At 37.8% G+C, this 20,904-nt stretch overlaps 1 protein-coding gene across 1 annotated transcript in view; it reads right to left on the reverse strand.

Annotated features, from left to right (window-relative positions):
• The window catches only part of Arhgap15 (Rho GTPase activating protein 15), a 598,323-nt gene that overhangs the window by 301,746 nt on the left and 275,673 nt on the right, over nucleotides 1-20,904 (reverse strand). The window contains exon 7 of the mRNA XM_057755169.1: nucleotides 342-440. Coding sequence (XP_057611152.1) covers nucleotides 342-440 — 99 coding nt within the window. The remainder of the gene's footprint in view (nucleotides 1-341; nucleotides 441-20,904) is intronic.

The raw sequence follows: 20,904 nt of genomic DNA on the forward strand, positions 1-20,904 counted from the left end.
TATTTACTTTCCAGAATATATATTAGAGACTACATAAATGGAAAATGTAAAAATGCAATACTTTTGAAGCGCTTGTGTGCCTTTTACAACCTCCAATAAATGAATGCCTGTGTTATTCTAGAAAAAGAACACAGCAGTTTTGAAGGAGAGAAATTAAATGGCATTTACCTCACAAATCCTGTCTGTAAGCAAGGTTCCCAGTGTTCTTTATTAAGCTTAAAATAGCTAATATCTCTCAGCTGTAGGATCCATTTAGACGTGTGAATGTTATACGCCTGAACAGTAAGATTTAAATGACTACATTTTAATTAATAAATGTAACAGCCCAAACAAATACATACCAATCTGTCAATTGCATTTTTGATAGCATGGAACCAATCCAATATGATGAAGTCAATATCTGACTGGAGAAGGAACTCATTTCCTGATGCTGTTGTGATCTGAGAGGAAAAATTGACAGGAAAGAGCACCATGTTAGATAGATTTCTTACGTGAAAAAGCCCTTTTCAAGAACAAGTTTATCACATGGACAAGTTTCCTTGTATTCCAGTAATTGTCTTTCTGGGAACTAAGGCCACTACTGTCATTTTGAACTTCTCTCTGTAAACTGTTTTTTTTTTTTTCATGTCATAACAAATACATGATTGTTTTAGTAATCGAAAGATTAACTCAGAGCAGGACTAAAGCTGAGATACTTTCTCTCCAGCTTCAGGAGAAAGAAGACAAGAAGTTGAGGGGTGCAGACAGTGCATGCATAAGATAAAAGCCAAGAGAAGTGCACAGCCTGTGTCAGAATTCACTCTGGGCTGTTGGCTCTTTCCTGTCTGTCTTTTTCAAATCTAATAGTATCTCTATATTTAATTTTCTTTTACGGAGGGCTCTAAAACAGATTATTTACCAAAGAGACTAATGCCGACTTTTGCAAAAGGTCATTCAGACAAATAACTTCAGGCCGTTCCTGTCTTCCTACAGTAAAGCTCTATAGGAAAGTCATAAAGGACCAATTTCCTTGCAAAGAGAGTGTATTAGAATATGGCTTCATTTGCATATTAGAACCTTTGGTAGAAAGTATAAATCAACATCAGTTTCCAGCCTCTCAGTGCTGTTAAGTGGTTGGCAATGCTTAGCATAGCCATCATTTTTCATTGCAGTGGATCTTTCCCTTCAGACACGAGAGAGGATAGGACCCTATACAAACACAGCAAGCAATACTTTTGATTCCACCCATAAAGGACTTGTTAGGGGAAATTTTGATTAGCATGGAAGTGGACATGTTTTTCCTATGAGGCCACCAATCTGAACTGTGAAGGTTTTCTCTTTGTATTATTGACTTTTTTTTTTTTTTTTTTTTTTTTTTTTGGAGCAAGAGGACAGACATTTCTCAACAGCTGCCACACATCAAGCTAGGCGACAGAACTTTAGAGGATTGGCATTTCAAGAAAATCCGTCAGGAGCCAGTTACCTCTGCTCAGCCCTGCAAGTTCCAATCGGTGAATGGTGAAAGATGGCACAGGTTCAGAAAAACCACAAATCACACAGGCTGGCCTCAAATTCTATCAGTAAAGTGACAAGGTTAACCCCAAATGGCTTATTCTGCAGGTTCCAATAATTTTTGTGGCATCATTTAAAAACAATTACCTTGGTGTTGTTTTCAACGATAAATAGAATATAGTTTGCAGACAAGTATGGTTATTGCTTGAGTATTGAATACAATAAATGATCTCTCATTGGTTATTTGGTCTAAACGTCCTGATGTTATTGCATCGGCCGCAATGACAAATAACCGGTAGTACAATAAATATTAATATTTATTAATCTATCTATTGATACATCTAAGTATCATTTAAGTATCATGTATGCATGAATCTACATATTAAGTATCTTTGCTGTCACTTAAGGATGCTGAGAATTGTAATCAGAACTGTATGTGTGCAGAGAGGCACTATCCTCATGATGAGATATACTCAGGCCATTGGTCAGTATAATTTCTACAAGTACACTGACTCATTTAAGTCAATATTGTAACACAAAGTATACATAAGATAAATATGTCTTAGTATGTTACAAATGTTTCATACACTAAATGGCCTGAATTCTCTAGATTTACTATCAATGCTCTATGAACTCACATAAATTGTCATTTTTCCCACCGGAAATATTTGATGTTGATCTTGGGATTTTAAAGAAATCTTTGTCTTCACATATGTGAATAAATGTATTTCCTATTTTATTTTCAGAAGCCTTTAAAGAGATGTAATACTAGTGAGGACTGCCAAGAACACATTCTTAGGTGCCATGAGTTCCAGTGTCAATTCTGGTTCCTTCTTCAGTAAAGACAGAAGTGGCCAAATTATAAAAAGGGAAAAATTGGAAAGTAATAGGATTAATTACACACCCTAAAATCTGACAGATTACTGGATCCAATTACTCTTTTTCTCTCGCTCTTTTGAAGTAAAATGGCATGTAAAATTTGGGGTGGTTCAAAATAGCCATGTGTCCATGAAAAGAAAGCCAGGATGATATTTTTCTAATTATCTGATTGCCACTGCATGTTCCTTACTTACATAGAATTATAAATATTTACTTTCTAAAGTACTGCCTCAGAAACTAAAATCTAAAAACATAAGGCCACTTGTAAATAACACAAGAAATCTAGTATTGTCCTCAGCTTTTACTTTGATTTTAAATTTAGATATTTTGATTATTAATATTTTATACATATCACAATTTGTTGTTATACATAAAGAAAAATGAGTTTCCCAAACACAAAGTACAGCATAATATAATACTTTATGCCGGTATAAATACATTATTAAAATTATCAAAGGAACAACATTTAAAAGGAAAAGAAAAAGTATAATTAGATTCACTGTATCTTGAAGGTGAACAAAAAGAGTTGTCCGGGTTTTGCCCTAGTAAATTCAAACTGTGGCAAGTAAATTTCCGCACTGCTTTTGCCGTTTTGATACTAGATGCACAGTTCAGAATGGGCCTTTTTCCTGCTCACATAGCCAAACACAAGCTGTATTTTTAAAAGTTTCTTTGTCTAAATATATTACAGCATTAATCATACATAATCAGTGACTTATAAATTCACTCTGGGAAGCTAGAATAAGGAGATCTGTGAATGCAGCTCCTCTGAATCAGCCAATCAGAGGCATCTTGCTCACATCTTCCTCCCGGTCTTCCCGGTAATCTTTGGAGTTCCTAGGCAGTATGGAGAAGACTGCTACTGCTCTCTACAGTTTAAATGCCTCCACTTCTTAATTGCAGCCAGTAATTGACTTTATTCTGTTCCACTCGAGACTCACACAGAAAGGTACTTTTTGAATCTCTGTCGGGAAAAGTCCACTTAATTCAGCTTCCCAATCTCTCTCTCTATATTTTTGTAGTCTTGCCCCTTCAGAATTTCTGATAAGTGGGTTGTGAATCATTTTTTGTACTTTGAACGATTGAATCTTCAGATTTTCAACACAGGTTCTAGTGGCAGTGGAGGACATGGGTGGAGAATGTTACCTTGCCCTAAACCTTTTGATTGAACAGCACACAATGCCAGTTTACAGCAATGAACAATAGCGGGCAGAAGTCATGCCAATGGTACCCTTCTTTGTGTGCTATTTGGGAGCTGCAGGCTTAAGGTAGTGGAAACAAAACTTACAGGAAACAAGACAGGTTTTTGTGGAAGCTGCTGGCCAACCTTCTGTTTGGAATTTCACCTAGTCACTTATCTAATGAAATCCTACATCTCTACTAGTCTATATATTTTTTCTTTTCTTTTTCTTTTTTTTTTTTTTTTTTGTTGAGGGTGTATAGCAAGTCAGCAAAGCAGCTTTGTCAAAGAGCACTAAGCATCGTTGATGAAAAATATTCTTAAGTATTTGGAGAAATTTACCTCGGTGTTTCTTAAGGGATGGACATTTGACAGTTATTGGTTACAACTGTAAACCATAAGTGAATCATCAATGGTGGGGCCTGAAAGATGCCAGCACTGCCCTGGGAATGCCTTAGAGAGTTTTGCTCAGAGTGTGGTCCCATCTCGATTCTTGTTAGTGACAGATTTACATCCAAAAATTCTATAAGCAGTCATTGACCAACAGGAAAAGTAGGCACGTTCCTGGGGCTTTTCTGAAATTCATTGACAGTAGTCTCCCACGGGCGTGGGACTTTGGTCTCTGTTTTTGGTGCCTCCACAGACAGAGTTGAGTTTGTAAATTCCATGCTCCACTGACAGGACTTGTGGTGGGACAATTTGTTTTGTTTTGTTGGGTTATTTTTTGGGGGAGGGGCAGAGTTTCTCTGTATAACAGGCCTAACTGTCCCGGAACTTGCTTTGTAGACCAGGCTGTCTTCGAACTCACAAAGATCCGCCTGCCTCTGCCTCGTGAGTGCTGGGGTTAGAGGCAAGCACCACCATCACCCGATGGGACATTTTTAAAAAGTGAATCGAATATTGTTATGTTAACTGAGAATATCTTCAAAGAATAGTGTTATATTTTTAAAAGATAGCATTTGTATTTTTAACTGGTGTCCTTTCTGACATTTTCTTTTTTTTTTTTTTTTTTTTTGGTTTTTCGAGACAGGGTTTCTCTGTGGTTTTGGAGCCTGTCCTGGAACTAGCTCTTGTAGACCAGGCTAGTCTTGAACTCACAGAGATTCGCCTGCCTCTGCCTCCCGAGTGCTGGGATTAAAGGCGTGTGCCACCACTGCCCAGCCTTTCTGATATTTTCAAGTATCATTGTCATCAACAAGGCAGTATTAAGTTTTAATTTGGATGAAAAATAACTATGTATAATGACATTTATAGTAATAAAAACTTCTTTGGTTTTTTTTTAACATAGAAGTGAACTATTTTTAAATCTTCTCTTTTTCTGATTATTGGAGATAGATAAAAATTTGGAGAATGGGGGCTGGAGAGATGGTTTAGAGGTTAAGAGCACTGACTGCTCTTCCAGAGGTCCTGAGTTCAGTTCCCAGCAACCACATGGTGGCTCACAGCCATCTAGAATGAGATCTGGTGCCCTCTGCTGGCATGCAAGCATACATGGAAGGAATGTTGTATACATAATAAATAAATAAATCTAAAAAAAAAAACTTAAAAAAATTGGAGAATGGGAAGGTTAAAAATAATAAAGAATAAAATTGCTCATGGCTATACAGATTAGACATAGTACACATTTGAATTGAGCCATTATCTGTCTTTTGTAAATAATGGCTAAATAAGTATGATAATTATCAATGGGCACATTGATACATGAGCAAACCATATTTAATAGGTAAATATTAGTGGCTTTTTTTTTTCTGTTGAACTCAAACATGTCTGGGGTGGCAAGTGAAGATACAGGCATGTCATTGCACTCCTTTCTTTCTCTCTGAAGTACCATCTTTTCAGTTGCGTAATAAAGGCTGCAGATAATTCCATGTCTATGGTATGTTTATATGAGAAGATATGTTTATAATTGATTACATATCTAATTATCAACAAAGACTGATGGATTACCCATTAAATACAGGGAGCAGTGTTTGAAGTTAGTGATCTATGACCCTCCCAGTTAAGAACTGTAAATCTGTTTGGCTACATAGGTCATCTACATATTAAGATAAATAACCATAGAAAATGACTTATTCTAGGTCCCAATGTGAGTGGCACAGACCATACTCATGACAAGGAGGGTGTAGCTGTTGTGGCTGCATTTGCATCTTGGAATTGTGTATAACTGTTGGCTGTGATAGGTTATTTTCAAAGGTTGATGGTATCAGAACTTTGGGGTATTGAGGACATAAATACTACCACGTTATATGCAAAGTGAAGCTTGCTTTAGAGATCTCAAAGCACTTAAACATCTCCAGCGCAGCTTCTCTACATCATAAAGTATTTTTTCAAATGAAGTAAATGATGAAGATGCCATGCTATGAAATTGGCATTATTTTAACTGATAGAATTAAGAGACTCTAAAAATCTTTATTTCTAGTGCAACAGTTGAAAGCATCCAGTTATATCACAGAAAGAGCTACGTAAGTCTACAGAAAAGGCCCTTTATGATTTCACGTCAGTCACAAAAGTTAGAGAAATGACCGTGGACACACTTGTTCACTTGCTTACTGCTATCATAAAGAAGGAGCAGTAAAAACAGTATCTCTATCCTCATATTTTTCATTTTTTGTTCTTTTTTCTACAAATAACTACTCTTTTGCTATGAAAAATAATGTGTTTATGGCCAGTTTGAGGCATTCAGAAATTTCAAACCCTAGAGAGAACTGAAGCAACCCAGTATTCTAATGCATGTCATTCATATTTTGCTTAGAATTAGAATTTGACAAAGAACTCAAGAAGATAGTCCATCTCAAGTATGCTGAAATTATGCATAGGAGATGTATAATAAAAAGATGCCAAATGACCAAGGAGCCTCAAAGCATATTAAATGACATGGCTATAGTGGTCTAGAAACAAGCAAGAGGGAAGGAAATTGGATTACTATTACATTTGGAGATACTTTGTATTTCATGATGGTATCACTGCTCTTGAATTAAATTAAGTAGAAATAAAAAGTTATGTCAAACTATACTAAACTTATCTGAAGTGAACATGAATTATTTTGTGATATTAATTTTGGCCATATCTTTATTGAATCCTCAGTGAATAAAATATAGATGTATATTTTGACTATGTCATAATGAGATAGGAAGACCAAAAATTGAAGCAATAAAAGCTTATAAAGAATAATAGTCCAGGCTAACACTGTTTTCATCTTGAGTCATACTCCTTGCTATAGATGATCAAGTACAGATTGTTGTGGTTATACTTAAAGTTCAATTACTGGGCCTCAGAGGCATTTATTACCACTGAAGGAATGATATTATCGGGTCTGTGTCAGTTTCAAATTGCAGTCTCCTTGAGTAACTCCAAACTTAAAAAAAAAATAAAATAAAAGCTTTTTATTGTAAAGCTAACTAAAACTAAGGGTGAAACATCAGCCTGTCGTGAATGGTCTTCAGTGTGTCTTCCAGAATGTTCCTTGTCACTTTGTGAGAAAGTGTCTATCTTGTGCTGCCAGTGTTGCTGGATGTTAAGTAAATATAGGCTGATTACAGAAAAACGTTGCTTTGGTAACTCTCTTATTAAAATGCATTTGTAACCCTCATCTGTCATGAAAGGTTAGAAACTTTGTTTGTGTTGGAGCGCAGCCTTATTCAGGGTTACCCTAGCAAACAATGATAGCAGTCTTCAGAAGTTGTATGAGGAACAAGCCACTAGGGACTCACTTTTGTTTTAATTGGCACGCACAAACACTTCTCTGGTCTGTTATATTCTCACTTTGGGGAGCGGTAAAGCGCCCTTTATTTAAGTAATTTAAATGATAGACTGCAAAAACTTCGCAAGTCAGAAAGATGTTTTATACTTTCTTAGGGAATATTTGTTTTAAGGGACGGAAAATGTTCTACATATCTGAAAGATGTTGAATTCCATGTCACAGTGGCCCTGTTCCTTCTGATGCCATGAACCCTTCCTAAATCTGCAGCCACTAAATCAGCCTGGCCACCAATGGATCCTTCATTTCCACAGCTCCCCCTGTGTCAACAAATGTGTATTCATTAGTTTCCAGATGTTTATTGGCTATGTTTTCAATGCATTTGGGTGATTGATTTGCATGCACATTTATTGGAAACCTCAGTGGTGTCATCATATCAACATAACCTGCCCATGTAAGCAATTTCTTATTTAATGAAAAGTAAACAAATGTTGAACTACATACTCGACAGATCTCAAGAGCATTCTGAAATATAAGGTTTAAGGGCAGCCTTTCAAGAAACAATGCTTTTTAATTGAAATTGAGCTGTACTTTTGACACTTAAATAATTTGGTCCATGAATTCTTGCATCAGAGGTTTGTTCTGCATAATGAAGTTGGCCCTATAGTGCACACTCATGCCCATGTCCCTTGCCAACTATTTATTAGCAATGTATTTAAACTCCATAGCCATGTCACACAAACAAGAAAACAAAAACTCGCTTTCATTATTTATCTGTGTTAAAATGTTTTAAGTATTGAGAAATGGTTCCCTTAATATTCATGCAAGAATACTGCCTAACTGATTAGAAGTCAGGTTAGCAGTTCCCAGAGCTGTTGTGTGAGCTGCAGTCGCCTTTGGTGCTTACGAGAACAAACAACTGGGAAAGCAAAGGAACAAAGCTGAGGGCATATGACGTTATCTGAAGAGTTCCTTGGCTCTTGATTTTTGAGAACAGTATTCATCGCAACATAAATGAATTGGTCCACGACCTGTGTCCCCTGCTCCCGTTCCTGCCATGAGTTCACTTACTCCCTGAGATATAATCATGTTTGTCTATTAACTCATGCAGTCTCATGACATTTGAACCCCTGTTGCCTCCATCAGTTTCAAAGTGGAAGACTTTATTGTTCTTTTTATTCAATTAAGGCCCAATTCAAAGATTTCTTTTTTAAATTGGAAAACCTAGTGCAGTTGGAACCCAAGTGAGGGAGGACTTTGGTGATGGAGCATAGAATCTGAACTGGCCATCTTTTGTAGCCAGGCAAGGCTTCTAGTAGTAGTAGTGGGTTATATTCAGCTGCGTTGTTGGCTGAGGGTGTTCCAGAGAGATTCTTAAAAAAACAGGCTGGTACAAGAAGGTACTCTGAAGACTACATAACAAGAAATCTGGATACCAACCCAGTCACAAAACCTTCAACTTGCAAACTGCCCTGCCAGCAAGATGTGCCGGGGCAATGCTGACTTAGACATTGTGGGAGTGGCATCCAATGTTTGGATTAATTCGAGGCCCACACCATGCCCCATACTGCCTGGAAAATCAGGAACCTTACACCGGTTAGCCCAGAGACCTAGGTAGAACCAAACAAAATTGGAAAAAATAGCAATGAAATGATTCCTCACGATACTCTTCTACACTCATAGATCTGATGCTTATCCAGTTGTCGTCAGACAGACGTCCTCTGACAGCTAAAGGGAGCAGGTGCAGAGACCCACAACCAGATACCATGCACAGAGTGAGCCTACCCTGGAGGTTGCCATTGGATTCTCCCCTTGGAGATAAGAGAATACCACAAAAAAAAAAAAAAAAAAAAAAAAAAAAAAAGGCGAGGAACGATTGTAGGAGTCAGAGAGAATGGAGAACATGGCCCACTGAATCAATTAAGTAGGGCTCACATGGATTCCCAGAGACTGAAACAGCCAGTAACAGGCCAGCATGGTTCTGCATTGGGTCCTCTTTGTAAATGCCGTGGCCATTAGCTTGGTGTTTTTGTGATAGCAGGTGTATCTCTGACTCTTTTGATTACTCTTGGGACTTTTTCACTCCTATCGGGTTGCTATGTCCAGCCTCCACATGAGATGTTTTGCCTTGTCTCATTGTATCTTGTTTTATCCTGTTTGGCTGCCATCTCTTGGAGGCCTGCTCTTTTCTGAAGGGGAAATGGAGGAGGAGTCTGGGAAGAGGGGAGATAAGGGCAGCAGGGAGGAGCAAAGGGAGGAGAAACTGTGGTCAGGATGTGTTGTATGAGAGATGAATCTGTTTTCAATAAAATCTTCTAAAAATAAACGATATACAAATAAGAAAATTACCTTGGATCTCCTTTTCCATAGGAGAGGCTAAATTTATGGGTTCTTTTCTTTGTACCCATTTTGGATCCGTTTGTAAACATTATATGCTTATCTTATTATAAATAGTGTGTATGCCTTTATGAAAATTTGTATGCATGCAGCTCTAAAGGAACTATTGCCCCCAGGCAGACTGAGCTGCCCTATCTTTCACTCCTCCATGACATCAGTTGTATCTCTTTCAGACCACACAGGACAGCCCCAGTAAAATGATCTGTGTAACTTGGATCTCCGATTACAGTTGTGTGATTGTCACTCAGAAGCTTGTCCCATGTGTGACCGACGGTGCAATGAGAGTCCTTTCATTGGGCTGCTACACCATGTGTGCCGGGGCTCCTTTGGTTCCACAGCTTTGTGCTCCTTAGTTTCCATTTGCACTTTTAGAATCCAGACATACAGAAAGCATTTTGTTCCCTAATGGTCCTATCCAAATTTTTGTCACTTCCCTTAGACAAGATTGTTCCACTGCCAGAACCCTGACTTTCTCTGATGTCTCATCCAAATCAATTTAGATCCCACTTTTTCAATAAAGGCTTTCCTAAAATGAACATCCCTACAAACATCCACATAAATTATGTTTTTTTTGTCATGCCACCCAACAGAAATATAAATTTCAGTTCCCTGCAGATCTTTCCATTATCCTCTTATGCTCTAATTACTCTAGGTCATTGGCAAATGCCTATGTGTGGTTGAACAACTCACATATATAGAAGCTATTAAGATGGCAGATAGATAAAAAATTATCCACTTTATTCACCATAGTGAATGAATACTATTTTATTGTTTGATTTGACATGATAAATTTAACTCATCTTCTGTTACAATAAAAGCCCAAAAGCTGCAATAAGATTTCATTAGTTCACGTAATATAAGGTAACTAATATCCACTGCTACCCACTTTAGCAAGATAGGCTAGAAAAAACATTCTGAACTTTGAGAAGAACTGTCAAAGGAAGGTATTTTTCCACCAACCAACACATTTTAGCCATCAGAAAACAGGTTTATAAGCTGGAGGAGCCAAGAAACACCAAGGGTTGATTGGATTCAGTGCTTTCAATTGTATTTCCAAGCCACACTGGGTTGGGGAGAGATAATCCATGTTGTTTTGTCCTGGCATCCCACCCTGTGTCTGGAAATTCCTACCTGTGAATTTTACATGATTTCAAGATTTTTGAAGCTAATTGAGAAGGTAGCAGGTCAGTTCCTTAGAGGACCACCGTGATGTAGAATAGTTATTGCTGATTCTTCCGAGCTGCAGTCATTGGCATCACTGAGGCATCATTACCACTACTAAACAAGGGAAGTCTGCCGGGAGATGGTACTATTTATGCCACAAGTACTTCCACGTAGATAATACATTAGCTAATTTTCAGATATGGTGACTTACGCAAATGAAAGTGTTATCACTCATAAGAGCCTATTGCTAGCAAGTGCTGAGGTTGTACAATAGGAATAAAAGATGCTCCCATATGTAAGTATTTCTGTGCTATTGTAACATACTTGGCAATGATTTTGAGTGTTTATAAAACATTCAAGAGTTGTTCCATGTCTACTTACATTAATGAGAACACCTGTTAGCGTTAGTGCCATACAGACTTATTTGCATCAGATTCAGGTTTTCACATACTGTACATCACTTTTTGAAACAATTAGATGCTTATAGAGAAATACAGCTCAGGGAAAAACAGCAGCTTGACTGCCTTCCGGCTCACGGCAATTCAACTCCAGGTTTCAGTGAGAACCAGAAATCTGCTGAATTATAATACTACCACTTAGAAATGAATATAGGTGTACTTTTTATTTTCTACATTGGGAGAACAGAAGATACAGATAAAAATCTGTGCCTTCATCCTCAAGCAAAATGGCATGCAATGACAGTAGTTTCAAGACAAAGATGGCAACAAGTTAGGAACTATGAAAAGAAAAATTCTTTGTGGTCGTAGGGTCCTCCTACCAAAAAAAATTGGTGTCTGCCAGTCTTCCAAAGCTTGGATGAGGGAAGAGGCATGGACAGGTGTGGGTGTCTCTCATGTCATCTCTAGCCTTTTCCTAGGGAGCCCTTTATGATGACAGAAGTCAACGGAAGAAGATGCTGGGGCTCCCTGGCTTTGAATGATCATGGCCCATACATACCAACAAAGAAATTATGAGCCGTTCTTGACAGAAGTCAGAGAGTTTGTTTTGTTTTTTCCCAGAGTAAATAATCACAACTTCTGTAAGTCCCACCCCATGGCACGTTTGTCTACCACTCCACACGGGATGTTAAAGATTCTGTGAATTTAAATATTTTCAGTTATTGAAGAGAGCACTTGTACAGTTCCTCGAATCACAGCCTCTATTATCATCATTATATTTGAGAGGTGCAATATTTACATCCAAATGACTCAGTTGGTGATACATTCTAAAGATAAATGTGTATTTATGATCTACAGAAGTGTGATTTATAACTCTTTTCTCAGACACAAACAAAATACTTCTATGCTATCTCGTAAACACAGATTAGCCAAGGCACACTTGAATGATTCCCCGTGACGAATGGCACTTTGTCCTTCGGAATGAGGAAAGGCAGACTATGGATTACAAGGAATATCAGTCTGCGTCATCCCTTGCAGTCTGGCTGTGTGCTTTGGGAAGATGAAGCAATACTGAATGAGGATCTGGGGATCAACTGATGACAGTGTCTGTCTGGAGGCTGAGCTACCTAATTCAAGAAGGAAAGGGAAAACTTTGCTTTTGATTTCTGATCATTTTGACATTGTGCTGAATCAAGAGTCTAATGATGTCAGTCTTTGAATTCTTTATTTACTAGCATAAGCATTCATTAAGGTTGATAGACTAACTATCTGTTTAATTAGAAGCTCATGAATAAAGGGAGTGTTCTTTTTTCCATTAAATACATTGAAGAAATATCAATTTATCTTGAAAATGCACAAAATAAGTAATCTGACCTATGGGAGAATACCTGTTTATTTAAAGTAATTATTGTTAAATCAATCATGAAGTCATATATGGTGGCACAACAGCAATAATTCCAGAACTTGGGAGACAAGAGAATTTTGCAAATTCCCTGGGTTACCTGGGGGCACAAAATGAGAAAATTTCTCAAAACAAACATGTTTCTAAAATAACAGTTTGTTGATATATAATATATACGACATATATATGAAGAAACATAGTTGATACAGTGGTATATATACATAGATGAAAATACACAGAGAGAATTGAGCAACACTTAGAAAAAGTCACCTGTGACTATATTAGACAGCAGAATGTGTCAACTGGGCAACAGGTCACTTGATAATGGTGTATCTAGGATGGCCTATCACTCCATGCTATGATAAAAACAATCACCCAAACCTAAACACACCTTATTACAGGATACAAAATGGTGCCTGTGTTGGAAATAGCAGTTTGTACAAACGACAGTGTTAGGAAAAGCAATCCTGGTTGTTCCGTTAGTAGGGTGACCAAATAATTTACTATCTAAACTGCTATTTTGATGCCAACCACTAGTACTTTAGTAATTCCTGTGAACAACTTACCTAAAAAAATAGGCGTAAACCAGGTCTAATTTGGCCCATACTGGGACACTTGTGTTGCTTGTTTGCCCTCAAAACATGAGGAGTCACCTAGCAATCACTGATCTCGAGATGCCAAAACTCTGCCCTGGATTTAACTCTAAGAACTGAGGCAACCCCAAACAATTTAGCAGTGGCCTTTGTTCTCAAGAAGAGTATTCAGTAGGACATAAAAAACCAGCATGGGAATCAACTAACTCACGGTGATGATGGAAGCATAAGGATTCTTAGGGAAAATGCCAGCCCCTCTGGTAGTAAAGTGGACCGCTCAGAGGAAAATGTTGGAGAATCTTAGAATTTCAGAGAGGTTAAATAGAAGAAAAGAAGAAGATGGTGACAGGTGCATCTTATCTGAGACTGCAAGATCAGGAAGGTACAGCCCTGCAGGACACAGAGAGGCTGCTTGGTACTCATGTGACCTCTAGACCTTCACTCACCCTTCAAGTGGAGTTTCCTTAGCATCCCCTGGTGATCCCCTTATGTAAGCGAACTTAACTCAGGTACTGTAGAAGAACAGTAGGTAGTACTGATACATCTCTCACTTCCCTAAACACGTGCTCTTAAATAATAGAATTAACTAAACTCTATTTAGTTTTGTTTGTTTGTTTTTAAACTTGCACGTGATGCTGTGTGTCTGTGAGGTATGTACCTGCATGTGTGTACATGTGTGTGGACTGGTGTGTAGAACCTTAAGGTTGACAATGACTCTGCACATTTATTTTTGAAAGAAATCTCTCATTATACCTCAGGCTCACGTCCAACTCGGCAGAGCCGCTAGTCAATGAACTGTAGCCTACTGGCTGTCCCCATTCCACACTAAGACTGGGGTTCCAGGCATCCTCCTCCCCATGCCTGGCTTCTGGCATGTTCGAGGGGTGGTGAACTCAGGTCCTCAAGCTTACACAGCAGGAACTTAACACAGTGAGCTCTCTCCATAGACTCTCAAACTCTTTTGTCTGACATTTCTTTTTAAGTCATTTATATATAGAAGGGTTTTTAACGGCATTTTCATACATATTTAGTTTTGGTTGACACCACTCATCTCCTGCTGCTCCAGACTATCCTACCCTTCTCTCCCTAGCATATCCTCTGCTACTTTCATATGAAATGCATTCTTTTGCGTTCCCCACTCTGCTCCTGAAAGTCTTCCTTTTATTTCTTCTTATCACAGATATATCTCTAGCTTTTTTATCAATATATATACTAGTTCTCACAGTAGTATTTCCCAGTTTTAGGCATTCTCCTGAAAACTTCACAATTTTTGTTTTCTATTCTTGTTTATGGATGGGCAAAATTCCATTTTGTAAATGTAACATATTTTCATCATCCATTAATCAGTTAATAGACATTCAGGCTGATTCCATTTACTGGTTACCATAAGAGCAGAAAAAAACTTGGGAATGGGAATTAGTAATGCAAAATATTAGAGTTCCGAAGTGACAAATCTATTATTTCAGTCCTATTAGTGCACGTTTCTTCCATGTTAGGTGCTTTGTCATAACTTCCGGACTAACTTCCTTGATGCTGATTGGAGTGGTATAATAAAGTCTCTGTCTCCACTCCTTGCTATAATCTTAATTTGAAACTTAATAATTTGTCTCTATTTTTTCCATTTTTCTTCTCCTTATTCATCATGATCAGGTTATTCAGAATCTTTGCTCTTACATTTCTACCTATAGTTTGAAAAAATATAAGTTATTTACTACCTACCTCACACAGCATCATAAGGGCTACAAGAAATATAATCTATGACAAATAGCACAATAGCATCTGATATCATAAGCACAAACAATATGGTTAATACTTGGCTGATTGATTCATTAATTGTCACTTGGGTTTTACAAACTTCCCTCATAATTCTGGAAACTCCTTAGGCATCATCTCTTTAGGAAACAGTGAACGTCTTTAGGGGCCATATAGAAGCTATCTCTCTGACAGTCTGTACATGCTCCATCACACTGGAACTCCAAAGTTTTATACTTATCCATCTTTTACACGGCACGAAGAGAGTTCAGATTCTGAAGGTGAGATGTGTCCTTGTGCTTGATTGAGTGCCTGGCGTGCTACAGGCTGTCGGTAGAATGAATGAAAGCTCAGCTGCCCTAGGCTGATTCAGAAGAAGAGTTGTGGTACCAGCTAACAGAAGGCCTTGCGATTGAGGTGGCGTATGACTTGGTAGACCAGAAGGAAGCAGTGACTGGCCACGGAGATGATACAGAACGGGCCTCATGACAAGGCTAGAGGTATGGACATCTTTTCACAACCACTTCTCTGACTGTCAACCCAGCATGCTGTTTTGGGTGGGCGGTGCCAATGTATCTCTCTCTAAAAAGATGATATACCACTTTTACTTGACATAAAGTGACTCTTCCATGGAGGCCTGAGTTTGCTAGCACTCTTTCCATTGCTTGACTTTTTACTCTCCTTTCCACAAAGCTGATGCAGCTTGTTTCTCCACCTCTGACTTTTAAGATACTTGAGGTTTAATTAAGACTGTTTCTTGATCCTAAGAAGACCTTAAGCAATCTCCAACTCTTTGAACTGAACATTCACTTGGCCATCAGAACTGAGTTCTACCAAGCTCAGCTTCTCACTGTATTCTGTTCTGGTTTCATGGTTTGTTCCCACTCATTGTGGTAGCTTATATAAAGGACTCAGCTGTTAAAGACGTTTTTGCTAGCCACACTGTTAAGAACTGGGCTCGACATTCTGCTGTGTGTCTTCAATCCTCATTGACTCTTTCCCCTCTACCAGTACTTTAAATTCATTGCCTAGCAGGCTCACATATCCACATCGTGACACAAGCAATTGGGTGTGTAGTTCAGTTGATTGAGTGCCTGTCTAACATTCAGGAAGTCCATAGACTTTGAGTCTTATAATTTGAGTGTGGTGCACATCTGTAATCTCATAATCCTTGGAAAGGAGCCATTTTAGAAATTCAAGGTAATATTCAGCTGCAATAGGGATATCAAGACAATCCTCAGAATTTTTTTTAAAAAAATAGAATAATCAGTGCATACCTCTGAGGTAGCTTGGTTATTAGATTATCTGGAAATAGCCATGATAGTATCGTTTTGTTGGATTGGCAAGATAGCTCAGCAGATAAAGATGCTTGCCAAAACTGACACCCTGAGTTTGATTCCTGGAATCAACCGAGTGGAACAACAAAAGCCATTCCAGGCTGTCCACTGGCCTCTATGTGCATGCCCACACAATACACAAATAAATAAACACCCATATAAAGAAAAAGTCTCGGCTATTTCTGGTGATAATGAATGCCTTCAAACGGCCCATGTTCTTGGTCTAATTTTTAGAGTTTGCATTCTGTCCAGCATACATGCCACTCTCCAGTGGGACCAGCACAAACTTCCCCAATATGCCTTACTAAACTACAGCATCCCACCAGCTAGATCAGGTCAGTTTCACTGTTATTAGCCAGGTAATTCCTAATGTCAAGCAATAATCTAACTTTATGAAATGATATCTAAAGATACCAATGCAGAACTGTCCACCTAATTCCCGAAACCCCCTTTAAGCTAATGTGCCAGGGACCATTCTCTGGAGTCCTAGGGATTAAGACTTTAAAGAGAACATTTTTCTCATGAGAACATTTCTCTGTTACGAGAACCATCACTGAGTTTGTAATCTGCTACCCTTGATGAATGGCTTACAGCATTGGGTCTACAGTTTACTGAGTTTCCTCCACAATTTTCTTTAAAAGTTCGAGATTTAATTAGATTAGGTTTATATGCAGCTTGTGAAATTTGCCTAAAAGCAGATGGAGGAGGCTCTAAGAGAAAAATTTATTCCAAAGTTAAAGGAGCCACTGTCCTGGAGGCATAATCTGGCTTTCAGACTGCTTTGGCCATGATCCATGGTAAGAAATATATTTATGTTGCCAACCCTTATCCGAGTTTCTCTTTATCTTTTTCACACCCTTTCCCTCTATCTATCTAACACACACACACACACACACACACACACACACACACAGAGTCATCTACCTATTCCTTAGCTCTTCATTTTTCCATCTATCTCTATTTTTATGTAGTATTGAATATGTATACTATGTGTATATTTGTGCATTTATATATTCACCTTATATAATTTAAAAACTAATAAAAGAATATCCCCCTTACTAAAAGAAACATGGTCTAATATTTTCTATTTTAGTCTATTCTTTCTTGATTTTATTTCATTAAAACAACACTGGCCTTAACTTTTCAAAGTGTCTACAGGAACCCTTGAATTGTCCTGGATGCAATCTCACGCATGCTTCCTATAGAGATGTAGTTTTAAAACTATACTCCTTTACAAAACTTCTGTCTCTCTCTGTCTCTCTCTCCCTCCCTCTCCCCCCCCTTCCTCCTTACCACTCTTTCCCTATCTTTCCCATCCCCCCCCCTCTCTCTACGTGGGTGCACCCCTCACGGTCCTGTTTAAAAGATGCTTCCAAAAGTTCCCATATGTAAGATAAGATTTGGATATTTGAACCCACAGTGTCTCCTATAGTCCTTTTGACTTTTAGGGTCAGGCAATCAACAACCTTGTAAGTGGGAGACTCATTGCTGATAAGCAATTTCCTGCCTCTTGGAAGTAAAGATGTGCTTCTTTGGAATTTGGCTAAAGCCCTGGATTTTCTAAATATACTTTAAAGAAAGAGTGACTATATATATGAAGAAGAAACAAAGACTTGGGATAATTTGCTGTTTGGAATGCATTTGAGATAGTGCACCACGACGGAAGAGGAGAAAACCAAAGGAGCTGAAAACCTGGCAAACTATCAGAGGCACGGATGGCAACTATTGTTTTTTTAAGGCTCTTGAATTAAAACAATGAGCATACTGCATGTTGCTTGCTACAGCTCCTCCATACAAGGTCTGGGAGTAGTTATTAGCATGTGCCCGCATGATGGGAGGGAGAGAGCTAAACATTTTAAGTGTTATGGACTCTCCTTCTCAAGTTCCCATTAATGCAAATATAGTACATATGGTTTAAGTCCCCAGGGCCTTGTAGTACAGAAATCACAGATGTGGAATAAACACTGTTTGAGAACATGACTTCATAGACTGCTGGCCATCAGCAGATGCCCTGATGCTTGATGTTGCCAGGGAGATACCTGATAAGAAGTTCTGACTCCCAAATGCAAGATTTGAGAGTAAACTCCAAACACTTTTTGGTGTACTTTGGCAAAAATTTTAGGTACATCATCAAGTCTCTCTCTCTCTCTCTCTCTCTCTCTCTCTCTCTGTGCGTGTGTGTGTTTGTGTTAATTGTGTGTATGTGTGTTAATTCAGAGAGATCTGACTGACTCTGTTTCTCTGGAACTGGAATTAAAGATGTGTACCTTAGCCGGGGAGTGGTGGTGCACGCCTTTAATCCCAGCACTGTGAAGGCAGAGGCTGGTGGATCTCTGTGAGTTAGAGACCGGTCTGGTCTATAAGAGGTAGTTCCAGGACAGGCTCCAAAAGCTATAGAGAAACCTGTCTCGAAAAACAAAACAAAACAAACAAACAAACAAACAAAAAGATGCGTACCTCTATGCCTGGCCCACATCAAAGCTTTCAAACAACACTCCCACTATCATTACTAAGTGTGGGGAAAGTTTCCTATGTGCGTCAACTTCATGAGAGAGCTGCAACTCATGTTTAGCAGTCTTATTGTGATGCAATTCAGGTGATAAAATGATGGAATGAAATAAAATGGAGCTGCTGTACCAAAGGCATATGGGAAAAATTGCCCAGATCATCTGATTCTTCTATGTTATTCCCCACAAGACTGTAATTCACAAAACTATAATTCAGGGGGCATGGTGCTCTGATATTGCTGCCTTCATTTCCCCAACCTTCCAGTTACTTTTATTTATATATGTCACACTTGCATAACATTCTCTGTTTCAAAAAAGAAGTAAATAAATAAATTGAGTCTCTAGTATATAACTGGTTGTTTGCTAAATTCCAAACTGTCAGTATAGTTGAGAAGCTTTGACTACTCTCCTTACATATTGATGAACTAGAGTTTCCCACACATCCCATAAGTGAGATTTCAGTATCCATATGCTGACCTGAACTTAAAACTTATATTGGCAGTATTGCCAATTTCTATGTACTGTGATTCTGGTTGCTCTAAGAAGACTCTCTGGTGACAAACTAATTCCCTAAACCTTCTGTCTAAGGTCTGGCATTTTAATTATCATATTTTCCTTTTAGATAAAGCCTTTGAAACAGTTAAATGTCTAGACAATAACTTTTTATAACTATTTATTCAGACATTAGTGCACATTGACTTTATGAGGAAACTATATTAAAGCAAAAAATTCCTAATTACATATATATCTACACTAAAATATATGAAAAAATTATAAAATAGAAACTAATCCCACAGGTAATCACTTAACTCAATAATTATCTTATTTCTAGATATATTGATTTATATTAATAAACGCATATATTCTTTATTTATACATATTATAGTCTGTATGTGTGTCTGTATATTATATATTTGCATAAGTTTATATTTGTTTCTTTCACATGTGGGTCAAATTTAAACATAACTTTTTGTATTTTGAACCTTATGTCATAAAGATTCTTCTCTGGCACAATCCTGAAGCATTAACCCCATGGCCACCCACCAGCCTGTGAGCATCATCAACTTTCAGGCCCTACACCATCCAGTGAACATCATCAAATCCGTGGCTTAACACTATCCGGTGAGCATCATCAGCTCCGTGGGCACCATGAACCTACCCCATCCTGTGAGTAACATCAGCTTCATGGCTTAACACCATCCCATGAACTTCATAAGCTCCGTGGCTTAACAGCATCCTGTGAGCATCATCAGCTCCATGGCTCTACACCATCCTCCTACAGGGACCTACCATAGCACATTTGCCCTTCAATTCCTTTCATCAATTATTTGCTCCTGACTTTTTGTCATAATGAATGAGGGACACCAAACCAACATGTCCTTTAAATATTTTTTTTCATATTTGTTTATCTTACAAGCAATTCTTAGAAAGGGAACTGCTGTGTCCGAAGTTCAAATTTAGGAAGGCTAATGAAATACCACATTAATTAATTAATTAGTTCTGTAGAAATTGCCCAAAGCTGCCTTAGCTCACCAAAATTTAAAAATGAGATGTTTTTACTTCATATTTTCCCAAATATAATGTTAAATAATTAATGAATTCTACAGGAAAACAGTTATGTTAGCTTTGTATTTCTTTTATAGTCATTTAAATATTTTGCCTTTTGGGGTATTACTGCTAGCATTCTTTAAATTTTATAATTTTGGTTGGATTAATCTTTATTACTTTGAAGAGATTTATAAGTCTACTAAACTTTTAGAAAAATTACTCTATATAATATCTCAATTTTAAATGATACTTTTTGAATCTAGAGATTAGCATGTTATTTTATTTTATATTCTGACAATTAACTGTTGAGTTTTTTCTTTTCCATATTTATATTTCATATATTAGGAATTTCTTTTATTTTCAAGTATAGGGTTGGAACTCATTTCCCCCCAAATTTTGAAATGCTGCAAACAATATTATTTTTAGATGTGTGTGTGCGCACAGGGACACTAATGCACATTTAAAATTTAAAATTAAAATTTTAAATTTAAAAATTTGCTTCTATATATTCTGCCTGTTCAGTGGCACCCTGTCTTGATTAATCTTTTTTCTTCCCACT

Source organism: Chionomys nivalis, chromosome 22, assembly GCF_950005125.1.
Source record: "Chionomys nivalis chromosome 22, mChiNiv1.1, whole genome shotgun sequence".
In the NCBI taxonomy this organism is placed as follows: domain Eukaryota; kingdom Metazoa; phylum Chordata; class Mammalia; order Rodentia; family Cricetidae; genus Chionomys; species Chionomys nivalis.